The following is a 19,064-nucleotide window of genomic DNA, read 5'->3' as shown; positions in this document are numbered from 1 at the left end:
CTCCACTGGGCGGGAGGGCGAGGGGGCACGGCGGCCCGGTGGGACGGAGCCGCCGCCGCCACCTTCCCCGCGGGGGGTGCAGCCCCTCCCGGGCGTCCGGCTGCCCCCGGCGGGGCGCGGCGCTGCTTTCCAGCCCAGAGGCTCCTCCGAATTCTTGCGGTCGGGCTCCCGGGAGGGGGAGCTCCGCGGGGAGGAGGCGGAGGGGGAGGAGGCGGCGCGGCGAGCGTTAAAAGGAGGCAGCTGAATGACAGCGGCTGCTCCCCGCACCCCCACCCCGCCGCAGGACCGGCTGCTCGGTGCCGCCGCCGCCGCCCACCCCCAATCGCTCACTCACTGCCGGCCATGGAAGCGAGAGAGGACGCGGAGTGCGACTGCCAGGCGGCGTTCGCCGAAGCTCAGCGATGGGTAGAGGTGAGGGCGTCGATCGGTCCCCTCAAGTGTCACCCCCCAGACCCCGGCCCCGCTGGGCCGCCCGTCCCCCGGCTTCCCCATCGCGGGTCGGGGGGCTTGCTGGCTGCACCCCCCGCACGGGCACAAGGGCACCCCCGTCGGGCTGGAGCGCCAGAGACGCGGCTCCCAAACTTTTTGTTTCTCTGTCGGCAGCTGCGGGTTGCTATTTTTAGAAAGTATCGTGAAAGCTTGCGGAGATCTGTTTTTTCAGTATCGCCAAGACCCTCCTCCCCAAAATCCAAATTAAAGGCTGGTCGGGCTCCCCTCCTGTCATTAAGGCTTGTAATTTCTTGTTATCTTGTAAATTACTTCTTTAGAGCTTGCTTTGAGACGGTCTGAATTAAAGGCACTCTTTCCTGTCTCAGAAGAGTTCAGGACAGAGAGTAACCTGAAATTACAGTCATTTTCTTCTATTTTTAAACATGAGTGTCCGACTGTACCTAGTTCTTGACGTAAATATCCGTGTTTCTGTATCATTAACACACAATCACGCTGCTGCAGTATATGTTACTACGTGCGACAGGAGGTTGCTCCTGGGGGTACCTGAGTGTGTGTCTGTGGGTACAGCCAGGCTGGGCAAGAAGGTGCTTTGAGAAAAGTTAGAAATACTGAACAGCCTCACCTAGAGTCATCATGTGCTTTTAAAGAGGAGTTTTAGCGTGCTGGTTTATATGTATTTTAACATACTAAGCTCACTTTTTTGCACCCTTTCACTTGACATGAAACTTCTACTGTCAGAAGTGTCATCCCAGAAACTTTCAAGTGAATATTCAAAGAAGGGTGTTTGTTTTTTACTCCCCCCCATCTTCACAAGCTTGTCAAGACCTGAGTCCGGGCTTCTTTGTTTCCTCTGTAAAACGATGACATCTAGTGCTTAAAATCTATTGAGAATTTTGAACTGAGAGCATTGTAGGTGAGGATATCACAAGTGACTTCCACCAAGTGTCAGTTTTTATATCATCAGTGGGTGTAGGAAGTTAAAGCAGTCCTAGCTTCTCCAAGTATCAATTTTGTAAGAGCTAGATGTGTGTTTAGGTAATTAAAGCATTCTTCTTCCGCGTATATGCTGCTTTCTTTAAATTGGCAAAGCTTACTTTAAATAGTTTCATTAAGGTGATGTAATGTCATCTTTGAAAATCCAGTTTTAAGGGTTTGGGTATTTTTTTCTAATTAATCTTCATTTGATACTGGCTGGTTGTACTATTCCTACAAAAGGCTCCCTCTTTGCCTGCCAGTAGCACATGGGAGCACTAGCAAAGTGATGTAAGTGTAAAGCATGTGCTGTTTGTATAGTGGAAAAACCTTATGTTCAGCTTCCCCCCTTCCCCATCTAACTCATGCGGCTATGCTTTGTTTCTGATATGTGAAAGCTGTTCTCATTTTCAAGTAACTTTTAAACTTACTCATTGGAGAAACCTTTTATTTCAAATCGAGTAACTGAAAAACCTGAAGATATTGATAAACAGGATGTTAAGAGTTCTCTACTGTTGAAGGAAAACATAAATATTTATTTCCCTATGAATTAAGGTTTGTGTTTCACAGTCTGTTGTGTTTCTCTACTTTTAAAAACCAAATGGATTAAAAACCCAAGACGAACCATTTCCGTTGTTGTCTGAGAAGAGTAAAGATATGTTTTAGAGTAATGAGATGTCCTAGGGTTTTGTGGATCTTCATGAAATGCAATGGTGTATACATGACTGAGAGTGAAACTTGGTGAGTCCTAATGATTAAGCAATTAGTTTTGAAGATGAGGCAGATTCCCAAATATTTATGAACTTGAAGTTCTTAATGTTTTGGTGTAAGGTTTTGTGAGCCAGCTTCCCCCTAACATTAGAGGAAGATGAAAGCATACAAACACTAGCTACTATGTATTTAAAAGACCAAGCAAAAATATCTTTGTAAACTGTTACTGTTTCCCTTTGCTAGTGAAGTCTGTGGTAACTTATTTCTGTATTTCAATACAGAGCTTTTTGTGCTCTGAGATTTAGAAAAAACTCAGAAGACCTGAGGTCAAACCCTGAAACTGAGGGCTTTTTGTAGCAGGAATGGTCAGCTGTATTTGTCATATCTCAGGGGGGAAAAAGCCACCCCAAAACATCAAAAAAGTTTCACCCCATCCGTTCTTGAATCTTTTGGTGAGATAAAATGTGTCTTGGTCAGGTCCCTCTTCTGCCTGTTCCCAGCTGGAATCTTCATGCTGTATGGCAGCCACTGGCTAGTGAGAGCTGAAATGTTTGATTGTAGTTCATACGCTGTAAAAAAGACCAGCCGACAACTTGATTAAGAGTAATAACAAAAAGTTGCATCTGATATCTGATGTTGGTTAATGAAAGACTCTGTTCTTTAATTCAGATTCATGTTGAGGCATATTTTATGATAATGCAGGTAAGGCAGGTCTGTAGTCTTTACAGCACAAAGACCTCTTCAAGTGTAGTCCCCAGCCTCTTGTAAAATAGGTTTTGTGTGCTGTGGTGAACTGAGATGTGGAAATGCTGTTGCTGGTATTGATTACTCCAGCTGGAGATGGATAGTCACTCTGGGAGACTGTTGAGGGCATCTTTTGGGGAAAGAGTAGTCACTTTCTGTGCAAAACTCAGACTCTTTCTGGTGTCCCTTATGTGGATGCCAGCACTAGTTAGTGGTGTTGGGTTCTTGCATCTGGGACTTGCCTGTGACAATTGGTGCTGGTCAAACTCATGTGCAGCTCAGACTTTCCTTGGCACCTCAGCTGGGCAGATGGCGTGTGCTGAGGCCAGAATAAAACACTGAAACAACACAACTTAGGTATAGTTTCTCTAAGGTAGAGCTGTGTTTGCCAAAGCTAGAAATAGCTGGGTTAAAATTACTTTACTGCGTTCTGTTCCATATTATAACTTGAGCAAGCCAAGAGCTGTTCCTCCAAACCAAAGCATTCTTCCCCCAGCTATTAAATATCCCAGACTGCCGAGTCTGTTTTCCTGCTTCAAGATGTGGGAGGGCAGTCTGCCTTTTCCTCTTTGCAGCCCACCACAAAGTTCATCCTTTTGAACGAAATACCCTTCACCATTATAGGGGAGATGCCCCTCTAAAAGTTCAAGAGGAAAGAAGAGTGCATGCTGCTTTCTTGTAAAACCTCTCAGATTTTGACTCCTGTTCTGTGTCTTAAATGAACCCTAATCCTCAGGTGAATGTCTGGGGTTTGAAACTGTTTGCTAAAGCAACTTGAAACCTGACCCACAAAGTCTGTAAATCTTTAGTTAGAGTGCCCTGAGGCAAATAATACTATTTTTCTTCTTTCCCTGATGTAGTCAAATGTACAGATCCTGTCTGAGGGAGGGCGGGCAGCGAGCGTGTGCCTGAATGAATTGTTGGAGGGAAGCAGCAGGGCTGTAGGAAAGCACGTGGAGCAACCTCGATAAATCCACTGAAGTGAAAAACAGGTGTTGGGCCAAGTAACTCTTAGTATTGCAAGCTGTTGCAAGACCTCTTGGGGGCTGAATTTCTCCCCCTAATAACTGATCTAGACTTTTAAAAATCGGATATTCTGAGAGCTACTAATTTAACTGGTGCTGTTGTCGAGAGCATCAGTCTCAGAGTTGCAAGCAGGACCCTGTAGTCCTGGGACAGTCCCTCATGCAGGGACACTGCAGTGGAACAGGAGTCCTTTCTAGTGCTACCACTGCCCCGTGGAGAGAGGTGCTCCACTGTTAGGATTTCTGTAGCAAGATAAGGTTTTTATAATTTTCCATAGGAGCATTAGAGAGCCCAGCATGTCTGGATGGCAGCTACAGATACCTCTGTTCATATTTGCCATGGCCATTAAATAGGTAGCGAAATAGCCTCATTTATCTGCACGCTGTTGTGTATGCTCACAACTTCATTTATTATTGTGTTACAGTGTGCTTTTCAGAGTCCAAAACTGTCTTCCTGTGTGATTTAAAAGTGTCTGCTACGTTTTGGATGTTGGAAAATTATTTGGGGCTTTTGTTTTTCTCTTTTTCCAGGACAAAATAAATGTATGTATGCATACACCCCTGCCTGCTCAGAAGATCACAAAAGCAGATTTGCAGCGTAGCTTGGTAGGAAAAGTCAGCTCGAGGATAAAACTTGAGAGCCAGGACTACTTACTGAACTCTTTTCCTTTGGAGCAACAGTACAGTAATCAAATCCAGTGGCCAGTGTCCGACATGTGGTCACCAAATGTTTCTATTTGTTGAAACTGTTTGAAATCTGCATTTATACTGTATATTTTTATGGTTTCTGCAGATGCGGCGAGAAGTCTAGCAGTGACGCTTTCCCTCTATTAGCATAGAGATCTTACCTCAGTGATTATCTTGTTTTGTTTTTCCCCCAAGCATGAATCTAATGCATACAGTGTGGTATGGCAGGTGGGAGGAGTAACTATAGAGACAGAAGACCCATCTTACAATTCAAATCCTCTTCTTGTAGGTACTTCTATTTCAGTTGAATTCATCATTATGAAAAGGTTTTTCTCAAATAGTGTGTAGGGAGCCAGTAGATGTCCTGGATGGTGTCAGGATGAAAAATGTGTGAATTAAAAGGCAAAACCTATATATTGTGTTGCTTAAACTGTGTCTAATACTGGGTAGTTCTGTCAAGTCATAAAACCTGGGTGGGCTGGTTTCTGGAGAACTTCTAACAGCGCTGCTGCCAAAGTCCTGGCTCACGTCTACATAAGGGATGCATTTAACCCTCCTTGAGGTGAATGCATCAATATTTCATTATTGTGTGTAGATTCTTGGCAGTGAGCCCCTGCATGGAGCAAATCTAAGTGTATTCAATTAGTATATAAATATGAATTGATACATAAGTATTCATGCTGTTAAGTAAAGACTGTGAGAATGTAAATCCTAGAAATAATGTTCTTCTCCACTGGCTACAGACTGTGGCAAAAGTGCTGTGGCAAAATGTTGTATAAGAGAGCTAGCAATAATGTTTTGGAGGGAAGGCGTGACAGTAACACTCTTTTATGTGGCTGAACATTAATTTTTCTATTAATTCATCGTCCCCGTCCTGCTGGACCTCAGGAAAGGTATCTGTGGTGATATGTTTGAGAGAAAAATGGGACTAATTTTTTTTTGCTTGAGAGTAAGATGTGTTTCCTGGTTTCTGCAAGCTGCATTCATATATTTTCCAGTTAAGTCTAGACTCGAATTTCTCAGAGATGCTCGAAGTCTGTCCTGTGCGATGGACACGCATAGCTTTGAGCTGAGTTCACAGCGTAGTTTTCTTTGTGGCTGGTTTCTCTTTGTAGTTTTGAGTGTTGCTTTAAAATTTCATATGAAAGCATCATCTGCAGGCACTTTAAGATGGGAATTAACTTGTTGACTATAGAAATGGATGTGTCTTCTATATTGGTGAACTACCTTGCAGCTAAAGGGGTTCTGCTGACAGTTCTGGCCGGACTTTTGTTTTCTTCTGTTCTGTGTTTTGCAGTTACCAGCTACAGGCAGTCATGGTGTTACTTTTGTTCTTTTCCTCCTGTCTTTTTGTTTGTCTGTTTTATGAACTGTGACCTGATCTTTTCTTCAGTTTTGCGAGGTCACTTGTTTGTTTGTTTTTGTTCCCATCTTTTGGGGAGGAGGCAAAATGATGATGTCCATGTTCAGCATGGTTCCCCTCTTCCCAACCCTCCCCGTTACTATGGACTTGCTTTTAGCACTCTTTCTTTGGCAAATACTGGGTTTTGGTCCAAATTATTAGGTATTTTATGAGCACTTGGGTGTATTACATTAGACTGTGACCTTGCTGAGCTTTGGAAAACACTTGAGTTTTATTGTGTTGTAAGAACCAGAGACATTCCAGCTGTTTCTTGTACCTACCACTCCTCCTCTTTCAAGTTCCTTTATCCGCTCCTGGAGGACGTTTATTTTTAAAACAAAACAAAAAGTCCCCAACCTTTTCTGCTTAACGAGACTAACATAACTCCTTCACTATAATTTTTTAAATGGGCTTTCCAACTTCAGCTATTTAATGAAAAACAGCACATGCTCTCAGACCTGGTGTATTCGAAATGCTTCTGCTGGTCTGAAGTTGTGCTTGACACACCTTACTTATTATCCAAATTACCTCAGGAGAAGTGTTTTCATTTTGCTGTTTCTCACGTATCTGAATACTGTCAATCCAAGTGAGAATCTAACTTTAAACGAATGTAGTGAATAAGCTACTTAAAAATAGGCTGTTTGGTTCCTTGTGCTGTGAGCTTCTGCAAGCAGCTGTAAATTTAGCGTTTATGCATAGTGTTACATTTGTATTTTTCCAATGAAAAGAAAGATGTATGGATCTGACTTACAGTGTGATGGCTTCAAGCTGAATGTTTAGCTGTAAAACTTTCATTTGTGCTACGCTGAATAGAGAAACTTAATTTCAACAGTGTTTTGCATTTGTGGTACAAAACGTTTGGGATTATTTTGGAAAGGCATGAGGATTATAAGACTTTTTTTTGTCAGTGCTGGGTGTGTTGGCACTTTTTGTACCAGCTCATGTGAAAGTCCTGACTTTTGTTTCTGGATGTGATTCAGCTTTCAGTCATTAGTATTAGGAAAAGAAAAAAAATATGATACACCAACTTTGGGATATAGTTATTACTACACTAGCTGAAAAAGTCAAAATCATTGTCACGTAGTACAGCTTTAAAGGAATATCTGAGTTGGGATCAATTCAACTGCATAGGCAGTGAAAACATCAGGGTATTGGACCAAGCTGTCCTCCTAGGGTAAGTCCCACAAGGAGGTGGTTTAGTGTTAGTGCCAGGCTGTTATCACAGCAGGGTGTGATTGAAACTTCTGTGCTGGCACGTCCTTCTCCTGTCTTCTTTGTAGTGGCAGTGGTGATTGTCTGACCCTCCGGTCATTTGGCTCCGGGAGTTCACCTGATGATGGAGACGTGGCCTGTCCTGTGGTTTTGGGGCTTGGCTTTTGGGAGGAGAGATGGGCACCAGCGCTCACACCAGGGAAGAGGTGGCAATGGAGGTGGCCTTTTGGTGGCAGCTCGCTGTTGGGTTGCAGCCGAGCCAGTGGGATGAAGAGAGACAGATACCTCAATGTAGACAAGCTGCCTTTTTCCCTGGAGGTCTCTCAAGTCACCTGGTTCTGCTCATCGCCCGTCTCTCTGCTTTGTATGACTTGGGAGCTCTTTGCTGGGTTGAGGTACAAACTAGACACCTGAATTAGGGAGGCTGGCTTCCAGCCATAAATAACTTCTTCAGGATGAATTTCATGAGGCTTATAAATACAATTGGAGCTGTTTTAAATAGAGACTCTGCCAGGAGTTTCTAGGCAAAGGCATTTGAAAGTATTTGATATGCTTTTACATTGCCTTCTGTTATGGCAGAAGCAGCCCTTGTGTCTCACTGGAGTTTTGTTGGTTGGGAAATGGCCCTTCAGAAGTGTTGGGCCATCTGGCCCGGCAGTTCCGCAGTGAACATCACCTGCCCTTCAGGAGTGCAATCTAATCCCAGATCTCATCTCCAGTGTTATTTGCAAATTCTTTCCTAGAAGTACTTTATTGCCCCCACTGTTTTTTATTTATTATTTTATCCTTCAGGAAGGAATTTGAAAAATCTAGCTTGTGGAATTTGGTCTGAGACTTCCTATGTGGTCAAATTACCGTGTCAGCTGGTAATTCACGATGTGATAAAGAACGGAAGCAAGAAAAGTCAGATGTCAAAATGGCTTAGGAAAAGAGGAAGGAAAACTAAGATCCAGGTTTGACACTATAGGGGTGGGGGGTTTGTAGCAACAACTGTTGGACTGCCTTGAAATGCTTCTTTGGATGCTCGTTCAGGTTAAGTGAAGCCTGGGACAAAGCTAGGCATAACTGCATCTCCACTCTAGGAAAAACCTCTTTTCCCCTTCATGTCACTGTGCTCCATTTGCCTAAATCGTGCCACTGACAAAACGCATGTTTTTCATGCACTTGAAAATGTAATCATGAGCGAAAATGAACCAGATAGTTCACTGTGGGATCTTTTGCAAATAGAAGGGGTTGTAACAAAGTGACGTCAACTAACTTAACTGACCACAAGGGTCTCACCTTTCTTTAATATATATATATATATATATATATATATATATATATATGTTTGGGGTTTTTTTAATGCCAGGTGGGCATCCTTGTTGCAAGTTCTCACCATTCAATAAAAAGGTTGCATAGAGTTGCTGTTATTTGGACTGAATGAAAATAGGGTGAGTATGAAGACATGAGCTCCAGGTACAGATGGATATCTTCCACAGACATTTGCCTGATGCTCTGGAGGGGAAAAAACCCTGATATAATAAACATTGACTCTATGGTTATTCAGGAGGGTATTGCTTCACAACTACGAGTCCTACGTGTCGACGAAGTTTTTCAAAGACAAATCACCATTAAAATGCACAGACTGGGTTGCTCACTAAGCACCTAGCTTTCGTGCCTCTGATAAAATCCAAAAGTCCTCTGTGACGTTGGGGTAGGTCTTGCAGACACAGCCTGTATTCTCATTTGAGAGCATCATTAAGAGAGTCCAGGAAGTTCTGCATCTCAGGTACTGGTGGATGGGACAGGGAGCTGCGTGCTGTGGATAAATGACAAAGGAGGGAGGCTTGGAAAGGGAAGGGGAGAGATATGCTCCTAAGGCTGTCTGTAAATAACTACTTTTTCCTTCTTACTGGAGTGAATTTCTTAACCTAGTAAGTATTTAAATCATGAAATTTTGCAGAACGTACCGGCTTTTTAAATCTGGGTGGGTTTTTTTATATTTGTTTTGCATTTTGGTCATTTAAAAGATTGGGAGGATACAGTCTCAGACTGCTCTAAATTTCTGAATGTGTTATTACATTTATTTTAATATTTTCTCTTACATATTTGTAAAATCAGTATCTCATCTGCTTTCCTACCATGGGGTGTGGAAGCCTGCTGTTAGATCTGGCTGAAAAATGCATGTGTGGGTGTACCTATGGTTCCTTTTTTGTTCCCTTTCTTACCCCTGCAGCTAAGAATATTTTATTTTATTTTATTTTATTTTATTTTATTTTATTTTATTTTATTTTATTTTATTTTATTTTATTTTATTTTATTTTATTTTATTTTATTTTATTTTATTTTATTTTATTTTTTTAATGTGGCAACTAAAATCTCATGACATTCCATTTTTGCACTGGATTCTTTGAGCTTTCCTTGTGAAAACTCTCTTCCCTTGAACATTACAGTAAAAAGGTGAATGTTCTTTTCCTAAACTTATTTGGTTGTACCATAGTTAAGAAAAAATAATGCTATTAAATCACATCTGCTTCTCAGTGTATTTTGTCTAATTTTGTCAGAATACAAAATACTTAATGCGCACGCTTCAGCAACAAGATTTGATCTTGGCATGTGGGCAAGTCTCTTTGCACAAGCTGTATCTACTGGTCAAGGTGACAAAACATGAGGATGGAGAAGCGTTTCCCAGCATCTAAGCAGCTGCTTTCGGGAGCCTGGCAGTGATTTGGTTTCCTGTGTCTGGTGCGTAGATGGGTGAGATGCGATCCAGCCGTGCAGATTTCCCGCAGTGACTCATCTGGTTGTTTTCTCTTTCCTCTGTGATCAGCGGAGGAGGTAGGATAGAGGAGGGTGTCTCTCAGGCAGTAGAAGACATCTCGAATGTCAGGCTACCTTTGAGATACAGGGGAGTGAAATATGGAAAGGATGTTGGTGTGCCTCGGCTGTTTTTAAAGGTATGTCTACCTTCCTCACCTATTTTTTTTTATTTTTTAAATTTCCTTAGGGTGTTATTCCTAATGCAGCTGTGCTGTGACTGTAGCTCAGCCATGTCTTATCTTTATTCTTGCACTGTTGTGCAGTCCGGGAATGGATGAACCTGATGCAGGCTCATTTTAACAGACACTGCTCCTGGGGGAGGGATATGGAGAAGAGATCTGGATCTCCAGATCCTTCTTATCCCAGCCTCAGCACGTGCTTTTCCACTCAAGTAAAGAAGTGTACGTGTCTTTATTTCTTCTTGAGGCAGGGGATATATATTCCCCTTTGGGAAGGGATACTTTTCCGCAGACTGCTAGTGGAGGTAGACTTGCACCAATTTTTAGGCTATTTAACCCATTGTTACATCTACCGATGCATATAATGTCACTTAGATTGCACATAGTGTTTTTTATTTTTGACAGAGATGCGGATTAAGACCTTTCAGTGCTTTGACTGTGTCTACCTACCTCATGTGGGCTGGGAATTGGAAGCAGTGTGGCCCCTGTCACACAGAAATCCACAGGAACCAGATTAGGTCTGGCAGGAATACCCATGTATTCTAAAGCATTATGCAACATAAACATCCTTTGAGATTAGGATGCTACAAGTTAATTGCAGCCAGACACAGCTCATCATGATCTTCATCTAAAGAGCCTGGGTGTTGCTCAGCTTTCTGTTTTGTGGGAGAGGATTTAAAGTATGAAACTTGCTTCTATGTAACTTCTATAGTCTGTCAGAAAAACTTTCTCAGAGTACTAATAATAGATAGGTTCCTCAACTATTGTAAAAGTATATGGCTGGTCATCTTTTTAAGAGTTTGATGGTCTTAGTTATAGAATGCAGCATCCTTACCACGAGAAGTGTCTGTTGGAGAAGCTTCTCTTGAGAAAGCTGCTTTAAATCCTCTGATGTTTAGAGGTAGGTATGTGGCTTTTGTGTGCCACTTTCTTTCTTCTATTAGATGTGTAATACTGTGATACAAGACTTAAAGTCTCTGTGTAAATGTTAGCATAATGTATCCCTTCCAATCTACTTTTAAAATAGGTTTAATCCCATTATTCGGAAGGGAAATAGGTAACATAAGGGAGATGCTGATAAAAATCCATACTGCAGTGAGACCAGTCTGATGGGCAGGGTGATGCATTGAGGATCTTAATGTGTAACAAGAAAGACTCTGGGGATTGAATGTTATTGTAACACCAGCAATCAGGTACCAGATATCATTGCACATTATATGTGTGGTATTGTCACATTCCTCAACTTAGTAAGAGAAGTTTTGGCCATCTTCTTAACTTCTGTGAGCAGCTCCTGTTTACTGGTCCAGTTTACATGATTGTCTCTTATTTTAGCCCATGTTTTGTGGCTGTGACACTCTGTGATTTTTTTCTGCTGAGGAAATCTGGTTTTAATCTTGAATTCTAAGCTGCATTCTTTTTGGAGGCACCCAGAAGCAAGCATGAGTCTTCAGTATGAACTAAAAGTTTGATTGTTTCCTGGATATAAGTGCCAGGACACTTTCTACTTTACACTGAATTTGACCAGGGTCTGTTGCAGCAACTCCCAGTGGTCATTAAAATGTCATTTTTGCTGCTGATAGTTCATTTCTACAAAGAATTAAACTGACGTGTTTTGGAATATTTACATAGTGCAGTTCTTCCTATTAAACTTTTGGCATAATTAGGCTGCAGCGCTTTCATGGAAACACAGTTTTGGTTAAACGCTACAGTGAAGTGAAGTTGTTAATGACTTGTGGAACATCATCCAAGCGCTGCTAAATCATACCTGCCAGGCTGGAGTTGTCAGAAATCTCTGCAGCAGTGGCCAGTTTCAGGCGGAGAGTTCTCCAGCAGTCAGAAAATTGGTATAATGCTATTGAAGACCCTCGAAGCTCCTTGCATCTGTTTATGTTTAGTGTCAACGAGTGCTTGTTAATGGTGCTTGTTGCAGATATCACTTGCTGCAGCCTCAGATGATGGGGAGTCTGCTGCATGGAGCAAACAAGCAGATCATGTTCTCCCTCTGCACAGATTAATTACTGTAACCAAGTTATTCACATATATGCAGTCTGGAAATACTAGAGGTCTTTGATCTTTAAAACTTAATGTTTGAAAATGTAAATGATGCACTGCTTTGATCTGCTTCTTAAATTAAATGGTAATTGTGAAAATTACTTTAGGCAGCTTTCCGCTTAAAGGTTTGTACTTTTCATTTCACACTACGTGAATTTTAAGCCTTATGTCATTGCTGATTTTTCATCAGTGATTTCTGGTAAGGGGGAGATCCCTATGTTTCTACATCATCAGCAGTGTGTGTATTTAGTGATTAGACCTTAACATGCAATTCTGCTTATGCTGACTGCAGGGATTGTCAGTTTTGCCCGTCTCCCGGTATATAAAGTTTTACCTGGCCGTTTGTACATTCATGGCTGGGGGGACAGGAATCATTAAGGCTGTGCAGCAGGAAAAGAGAGATTGGTCTGTGTGTGCCCAGGGTGCGATTTGTTACTGAAGTTGTTGGGAAGCACTTGGGCATGTGCTCTGCTGGAACCTGGTGGGGTGTCCTCCCAAGCACCACAAACTTTCTATCTGGCTTATTCTGTGCTACTGGACTATTTGCTGTTGCTTTTCCAAATTACTGTCATCTTCTAATCAAAAACCTGCTGGGTAATTCAGGACTCCTAAAATGTTGATAGAGCTCATGCAAAGTTCAGTGTTTTCCTTACATCAGCTTTCTGCTGGTGGATTGTCTATCTTATTTACCATAAATGATGATAAAGACCTCTCTGCCTTTTGTCCCATTTTCTTATAAAAGGGTCCTTTGAAGTCTGAGGGACACATCAAAACTTCCAACTAGGAACTCACAAGGTTAGTTAGAATCTTATCTGTGCGTAGTAGGTTCTTTTAAGCTCCCGTTGGTTTAACGCCAACTAAAAATCAGCTGCTAAACTGAAATGAAGTTGTTAATTACCCCCTTAGTAAAATCACTTTGTGTGCGTTTCAATTATTAATATTTGTTTAGCTACATGGAAATTAAGTTTGTGGGGGAGAAGGTTCAAGGTGGTTAGTATTGTATGTCTGCCACAACAGCTTTAAGATGTACTCATGCCTGGAGGAGGTTTCGTGGGGATTTTTGTGTTTTTCTTTTTTGTGTATGTTTTTTTGTTTTGGTGTGTGTGGGGGGGTTTGTTTTGTTTTAGGAGCAGGTAAATATTCTTTGTTCCAGATTAAAAGGAAAAAAAATAATACCCCAGCAAATAGAATCTGGTTTTGGAGTTGGGTTTTCTGTTTTGAATATCATCATGTGGACCTGCTTTAACTCATGCTACAGTCCCAAAGCCTGTTTTGCTTCCTGTCTCCTGTTGATTTCCTTTAGAGATGTTTGTATTAAATTCAGCATCGTGCTGAATTACCGCATTTCTGCATTTTGCTTATTTCCGTTTGTACGTGTGCTGGTGGATCTGAGCATTCATCTGCAGTAATTTGCACAGGATATTAAACAATCTGATTGCTTTAGTGGCAGCCATTGGAGTCAGGAGCGTGCCCAGCTGAGCTGAGCGGGAACATCTCCACTCAGAGCTGCTACAGCAGGCTGGCTGTGTATTCAAACCTGGGGTTTTTATGCACAAAGAGAGAGAAGATATCTGCAACTGGGGATAAAAACACTTGCTAGGGAAAAGAAACTTGAAATATCTTTTTTGGGGTTATGGAAATGATGTAGCTTGAGTTTCAGTGCTTCAGTGTGACACCTTCTTAGTTAAAATTTCTTTGAGGTGGGTAAGGACTTATAAAACTTGCAGATAACAGTTCAAAACAAAAATGAGCTCTTTTAGACTTTTTTTTTTTTTTTTTTTTTTTTTCAGTTAGGCATTGGATGCTTAAATTTTACTTCTCTTTGTCTTAAGCGTGGAGAATTCTAGGTCATCCTTTCTCAAAATTTCTCTTCTCCAATATGTTCCTTTGGCTTCTGTGTCCTTTTGTATGAGGAAGACTTGTAGAATTATGAAACTCTCATATACATGGGAATTAAAATTAACTGTCTGGAATGTTTGGATTGGGGGCGGAGGGGGCTCAGGAGCCCTCTGTCCTCTCCTGCGGTCAGGACAGAGAACCCCACCACTGAGGGGCTGCCCAGGAGGGGACCCTGCAGCAGGGCCATTCACCGCCACTTGTGACCCTTCAGCCTCTCTTGTCACCCAAGTCTCAGAGTCGCATCTGTGTATTTTTGCCCTTCTTCTTGAAGCCTTGTATGAAGGTCCTGTGGCTGGGAGTGGGGACTGATTCAACAATAAAGTACCATTTAAAAGCTGTTTCTTTAAAATATCAGGTGATGCTGAACTTTTCTTTTTTTTACTCTTTCTTCATAGTGATTAAACACATTTAAAGTCAAGTTAGAGCAAGTCATTAATTACAGCAGGGAATTTTTGAAGTCCAGATTTTTTTCTCGAACTTGAAGAACTTGAAACAAGTGTACTCCATAGATGCCTAAGAGCAGGTAGCTTATATTTCCAGATGAATGACGTTGATAGATTTTAACCTCTCTCACTGCTCCTTTAAGCCTAGCCCAGAACTAAATAAAGTAACATAAAAGGCCTTAAGCCTCAGACCAAAGCTTTGACTTTGAATGAATTGCTCAGGATGAAGAGAAGCACTAGGTGTGTTCTGTTTCATGGATTTAAAAATGAAACAAACACAAAGTAGCGTCTGCTGCCTCATTCATAGAAGTTTGCTGCCGGAAGAGCTTCTCTCCTGCAGCCAAGCTTTCATAAACCGTCTGGAGCTCCCCACTTTTCCCCACATAATTTCATTTTTAGCCTTGTTTGAGGGAGTCTTGTGACATTTTGTGAGTTTAAGGCTTTTCCGGAGACCAAAGCTGCTGCAGTCCCATGACCCTTCACGCAGCCCGCAGCGATGGAGAACAACAGCCAAATGCTTGTAATTTCCCATAAAACTCAGACGAACAAGACTATAATAGTATGGGTATCTTCCCTCTTCAAGATGTGAGACTGATGTTAAATACTGGAATCTCTTGTAACCAGAAAAATATATATTTAAATAGCATTATGCTTAATCCTGCTATTCTTTCCCTCCCCCACTATTGACGCTACAGGAAAAAGGTTTGGTGGTGACATCTCAAGTTAAACTTGCTCCTCAGGGACTTTGTTACCAGCAGAAATGTAGGTATGCATTTAAAATCTCAGGAAACAGAAAGAACCAAGCTTTAGGCTTAAAAAGAATTGTTCTTGTCTTCCTGTAGGTATACATCATACATCAGGCTTCCTTTTCAATTTTACAATAAATAGCGTATGCTGGGTTTTGGCATTAGAACTTGAAATCATGTTTAAATTAAATGCTAGTAGTCGGCTGAAATGGGCTTAGACAGGCTTTACTTTGTTTTGGTGCTCTAGAGCTAATCATTTACAAATTGCTGAGCTAAGGGGCACAAATTAATGACATTCCAACATCTAAAAATAGTCCTCACTATGTCATACTGAAAAAATGTGTATTTGGCATTCAGATGATATGAATTTCACAAATGGTTTCATTTATGTGAAAAAATAGAATCACAACACAGAAAGGAGTTGAGTTGATGTTCTGTGTCTGTTTTTTTTCTATTAATCTGAACACTGTGATGCATTTTCAAGTAGCACAAGTTTGCAAAATTACTGTAAAGAGCTACAAAGAATTTTCTGCCATAGCATTTTTTTTCCTTTTTAGCAGAAATGTTGCTATCAAAAATTTGCTCATAAAATCTTTCATTAGCCAGCAAAATGCTTATTTCTTAATCCAGTTTTCAGTTAGTGCATAGTTTTCAGATTTGATTAAAATAAGAGTTTCTTCCATTGCAGTGTAGCCTGACTGCCCAAGGATTCTGAAGATACATTGCAGGGATTCTCAGCTTGCCATTGCAGTGCTTAGAAGGGCAATTCCAGCATAAGATGTTTTCAAATAATGCTCAATGCAAGTTTCAGAATTGTTTTATTGTACTTGGGGGGAAAAGTTCTGTTGCAGACTTATTCTTGTCTATATGAAGGAAAAATATTAACAAGCTTTTTGTTGGGTTTTTTGGACATTAATTATAATTTGGACATTAATTGTAATGGCTTCATAGCCCTTGAAAGATGGACTATTCCCTTAGGTTTACGTTTACTGACCAAAAGTGTGTCCTTTGGTCTCTATTGATTAATCTAGTATGAGGGCTGACAGTTACTTTTCATTGACATATCTTTTGACAGAGACTTTTTTACCCGTGTGAATTTGGCACATATTGAAGGGTATGTAGCCTTGACAAGGCTTTGTCCAAAGAAAAGCTGGGAGGGCTAACTCTGACCTACCAGCTTTTGAATTGAATATTTGGGACTTTTTGAGGTTCTTGTGCCATCCACCATCACTATGAGACACTTGGTCATCACGTCTCGGGGTTGTCTCAGCTGAGCAGATTTCTCTGAAATCTCCCCAAATTCAGTGGTAATGTTGCTCAGGGCTGCTGGAAACATCAGTGGAACTCTTGTTGTCCAGACTCGGACCTTCTCCAGTGTTAAGCACAGGCAAATGCAGGAGACCAAGGTGTAGCAGAAGTCGCATCCCTGCTGCTAACCTAAGGCAGGGTTATGTGAGGGCTGTGTTGGGCTCACTGGCAGGTGATGAGGCAGACGACAAAAATGTTTGTTCTCCTCTTTCCACCCCCAGTTCACCAAGACAAACATGAACAGCAGATCTTTCAGGGTTCATCATTTTTTGTTTTGTGTTTCTTCTGTTCCTTCCTCTGGAGTGAGGTTGTATGGGGCTCTCAATCTTCCTTGAGGTAGCAAAAAATTTTATTTTAAATTATGTATGTCTAAAATGACATCTTGAGCAGGTGGATTCATGTAGCACCTGTGACCAAAAGCTATGTAATAAAGTCCAGACCTGTTTTTACTTTGAACGTTCCCTTCCAAAATATATGTTTCTGTTATTTTTCTTATGTGGTTTCTGGAGGTTCTTCAAAGAAAACACAGCAGTAGCTGTAGCAGATCCTCTCTGCTGGTACCTGCCTTATTCCCACATAATTCTGTCATTGGAGATGTACAGGGAGAGCCCTTTGCCCTTAAGAGCTTGTGGGTCAGTCATTTTTCTGAGATCCAGACAACCCTCCACCACGGAAACAGAAACCAGAATTTTACTTATTGTTTTTGTGATCTGAAACAGTCACACAATCTCCATGGAGATGTAGAAAGGGCCAACAGTGTATAGGTGCCCTCAGCACCACCACCTTGAGCCTCTTCCATCTCTCTGCAGGCATCTCCAGGGGTTTAAGGGCAGCAGGCCACTAGAGGAGGAAAGCTGGACCACCAAGAGCTTCTCTATGCACAGGGTTATCAATTTTATATAGTTTAAAGAGCAGTCAGTTCCTTCCTCCCCATCCCCAGCAAGTGGTAAGAATTCAGGCCTTACAGAGAAATTTATTTGGGGAACAGAATTCATTAGAGCGCATAAATTGGATGCAACCGGTACTTTAGCCCTTAAGTTCTAATAAATCATAGTTCCCTATGCAACTTTTACACTAACAGTAGAGTTACAGAGTCTTGTGTTTGGGTTATATCTGGTAGTACAAGTGTCACTTAAACTGTGTGTCTTTGGAGATGGTAATTATCCTGATCTGAATTATTATAGTTACTTGGGTGGGGAGTACTTTTGTCTGTCTCCCCCCCCCCATCTTCTCTTTTTTCCTTTGTTTTAACAACATCAGGTCATAGGAGACATTATAGGTTTGAATTTTGGGCTTGACACTTAGAGTATATGTCCTAAAATGAACTGATTTGTGTGTAGACATTTTTAGTGTCTAGGTTATCATGTGTTTTGTGCAGTTGCTGTGAAGTACCTCATTTCCAAAACACCACCAAAACTCCTCCTGAAACTCACTTTGTTCTGTCTTATGCCCTAAATCCCACAGATGCATACATGCTTAACTAAGAATTTTCTTTTAGTTTGATATTCAGATGCTGAGACTGAAGGAGTAATAAGCTCTTTCATGTGGAAATTGCATATGTGGCTGGAAGGAGCTCAGGGGTCACGTAGTTCATGACTGCTCTCTTGTAGGACCGGATATTCTTATATCTAGACCATTCCTGGCATATATTTTCTTTTTAACCTCTTAAAAACTGGCAGCTGGTCTATGGTACATAACTACTATGATTATTTTTTCTTCCCTAATAATTTTCTTTGCTGCAAATTAAACCATTTAGTACAACTTTTGCTTTGATAAACTTGGAAAAGAAGCGTTTCCTCTCAGTCTCATATCATCTTAATAATAATAATAATAATCATAATCATCATCATCATCATCATCATAATTTCCTTCCTGCAATTAGTCCTTGTACTCCTAAGCCTCTTTTCCGTCTTGTCTTGGTGTTTTGCTCTGTTTTAACAATAAGATGTGCGGGTGACTCTCTACAAACAGAGGTCAAGTATGTTATAAAAAAAAAAAAGTTAACATTGTTTTGAGATGTTCTGGAATGTCCTACTTTTTTGTTTATTTGCCCTGTTTGAAGAATAAGATTCTCTAACTAAGCTCTACTGAATTTTCTCTTGCTGAACTTTAGACCACTGCTCTGATTTAGGACTAGAAGCTTGAATCTTCCCCCATGATGCTCAGGCAGCTTCTCAGTTGGAGTTTATAAGTAACACGGTTGTAGTTTGTCACCTAATTCTGTAAAGAGCATGCTAAAGACTCTTGGAATTTGAAATAACTTCTGATGGGTCCAGCGCAGAACCTTATCTCAGTTTGATGTTGCACCTTAGAAACCTGCTTTTTACATGTGTGGCCTTCTTCCTACCATCACCTTTTAATCTCATCACCTTTAATTCTCATTGTGTAACATTTCCCCACTCTTGTCTGTCTTCAAATAAAGCAGCAAGGCT

At 41.2% G+C, this 19,064-nt stretch overlaps 1 protein-coding gene across 1 annotated transcript in view; it reads left to right on the top strand.

Moving 5' to 3' along the window:
- Nucleotides 1–339: 339 nt before the first annotated feature.
- Nucleotides 340–19,064, top strand: part of LMO7 (LIM domain 7) — a gene marked incomplete at its 3' end in the record, with an annotated part of 133,644 nt that continues 114,919 nt past the window's right edge. Inside the window, exon 1 of the mRNA XM_080352510.1 lies at nt 340–411. Within this exon, the coding sequence (XP_080208636.1) occupies nt 343–411 (69 nt within the window). The 5' untranslated portion in view covers nt 340–342. The remainder of the gene's footprint in view (nt 412–19,064) is intronic.

This window comes from Nesoenas mayeri (genome assembly GCF_963082525.1).
Source record: "Nesoenas mayeri genome assembly, chromosome: 1".
In the NCBI taxonomy this organism is placed as follows: domain Eukaryota; kingdom Metazoa; phylum Chordata; class Aves; order Columbiformes; family Columbidae; genus Nesoenas; species Nesoenas mayeri.
This window is presented reverse-complemented; position numbering and strand designations above follow the sequence as displayed.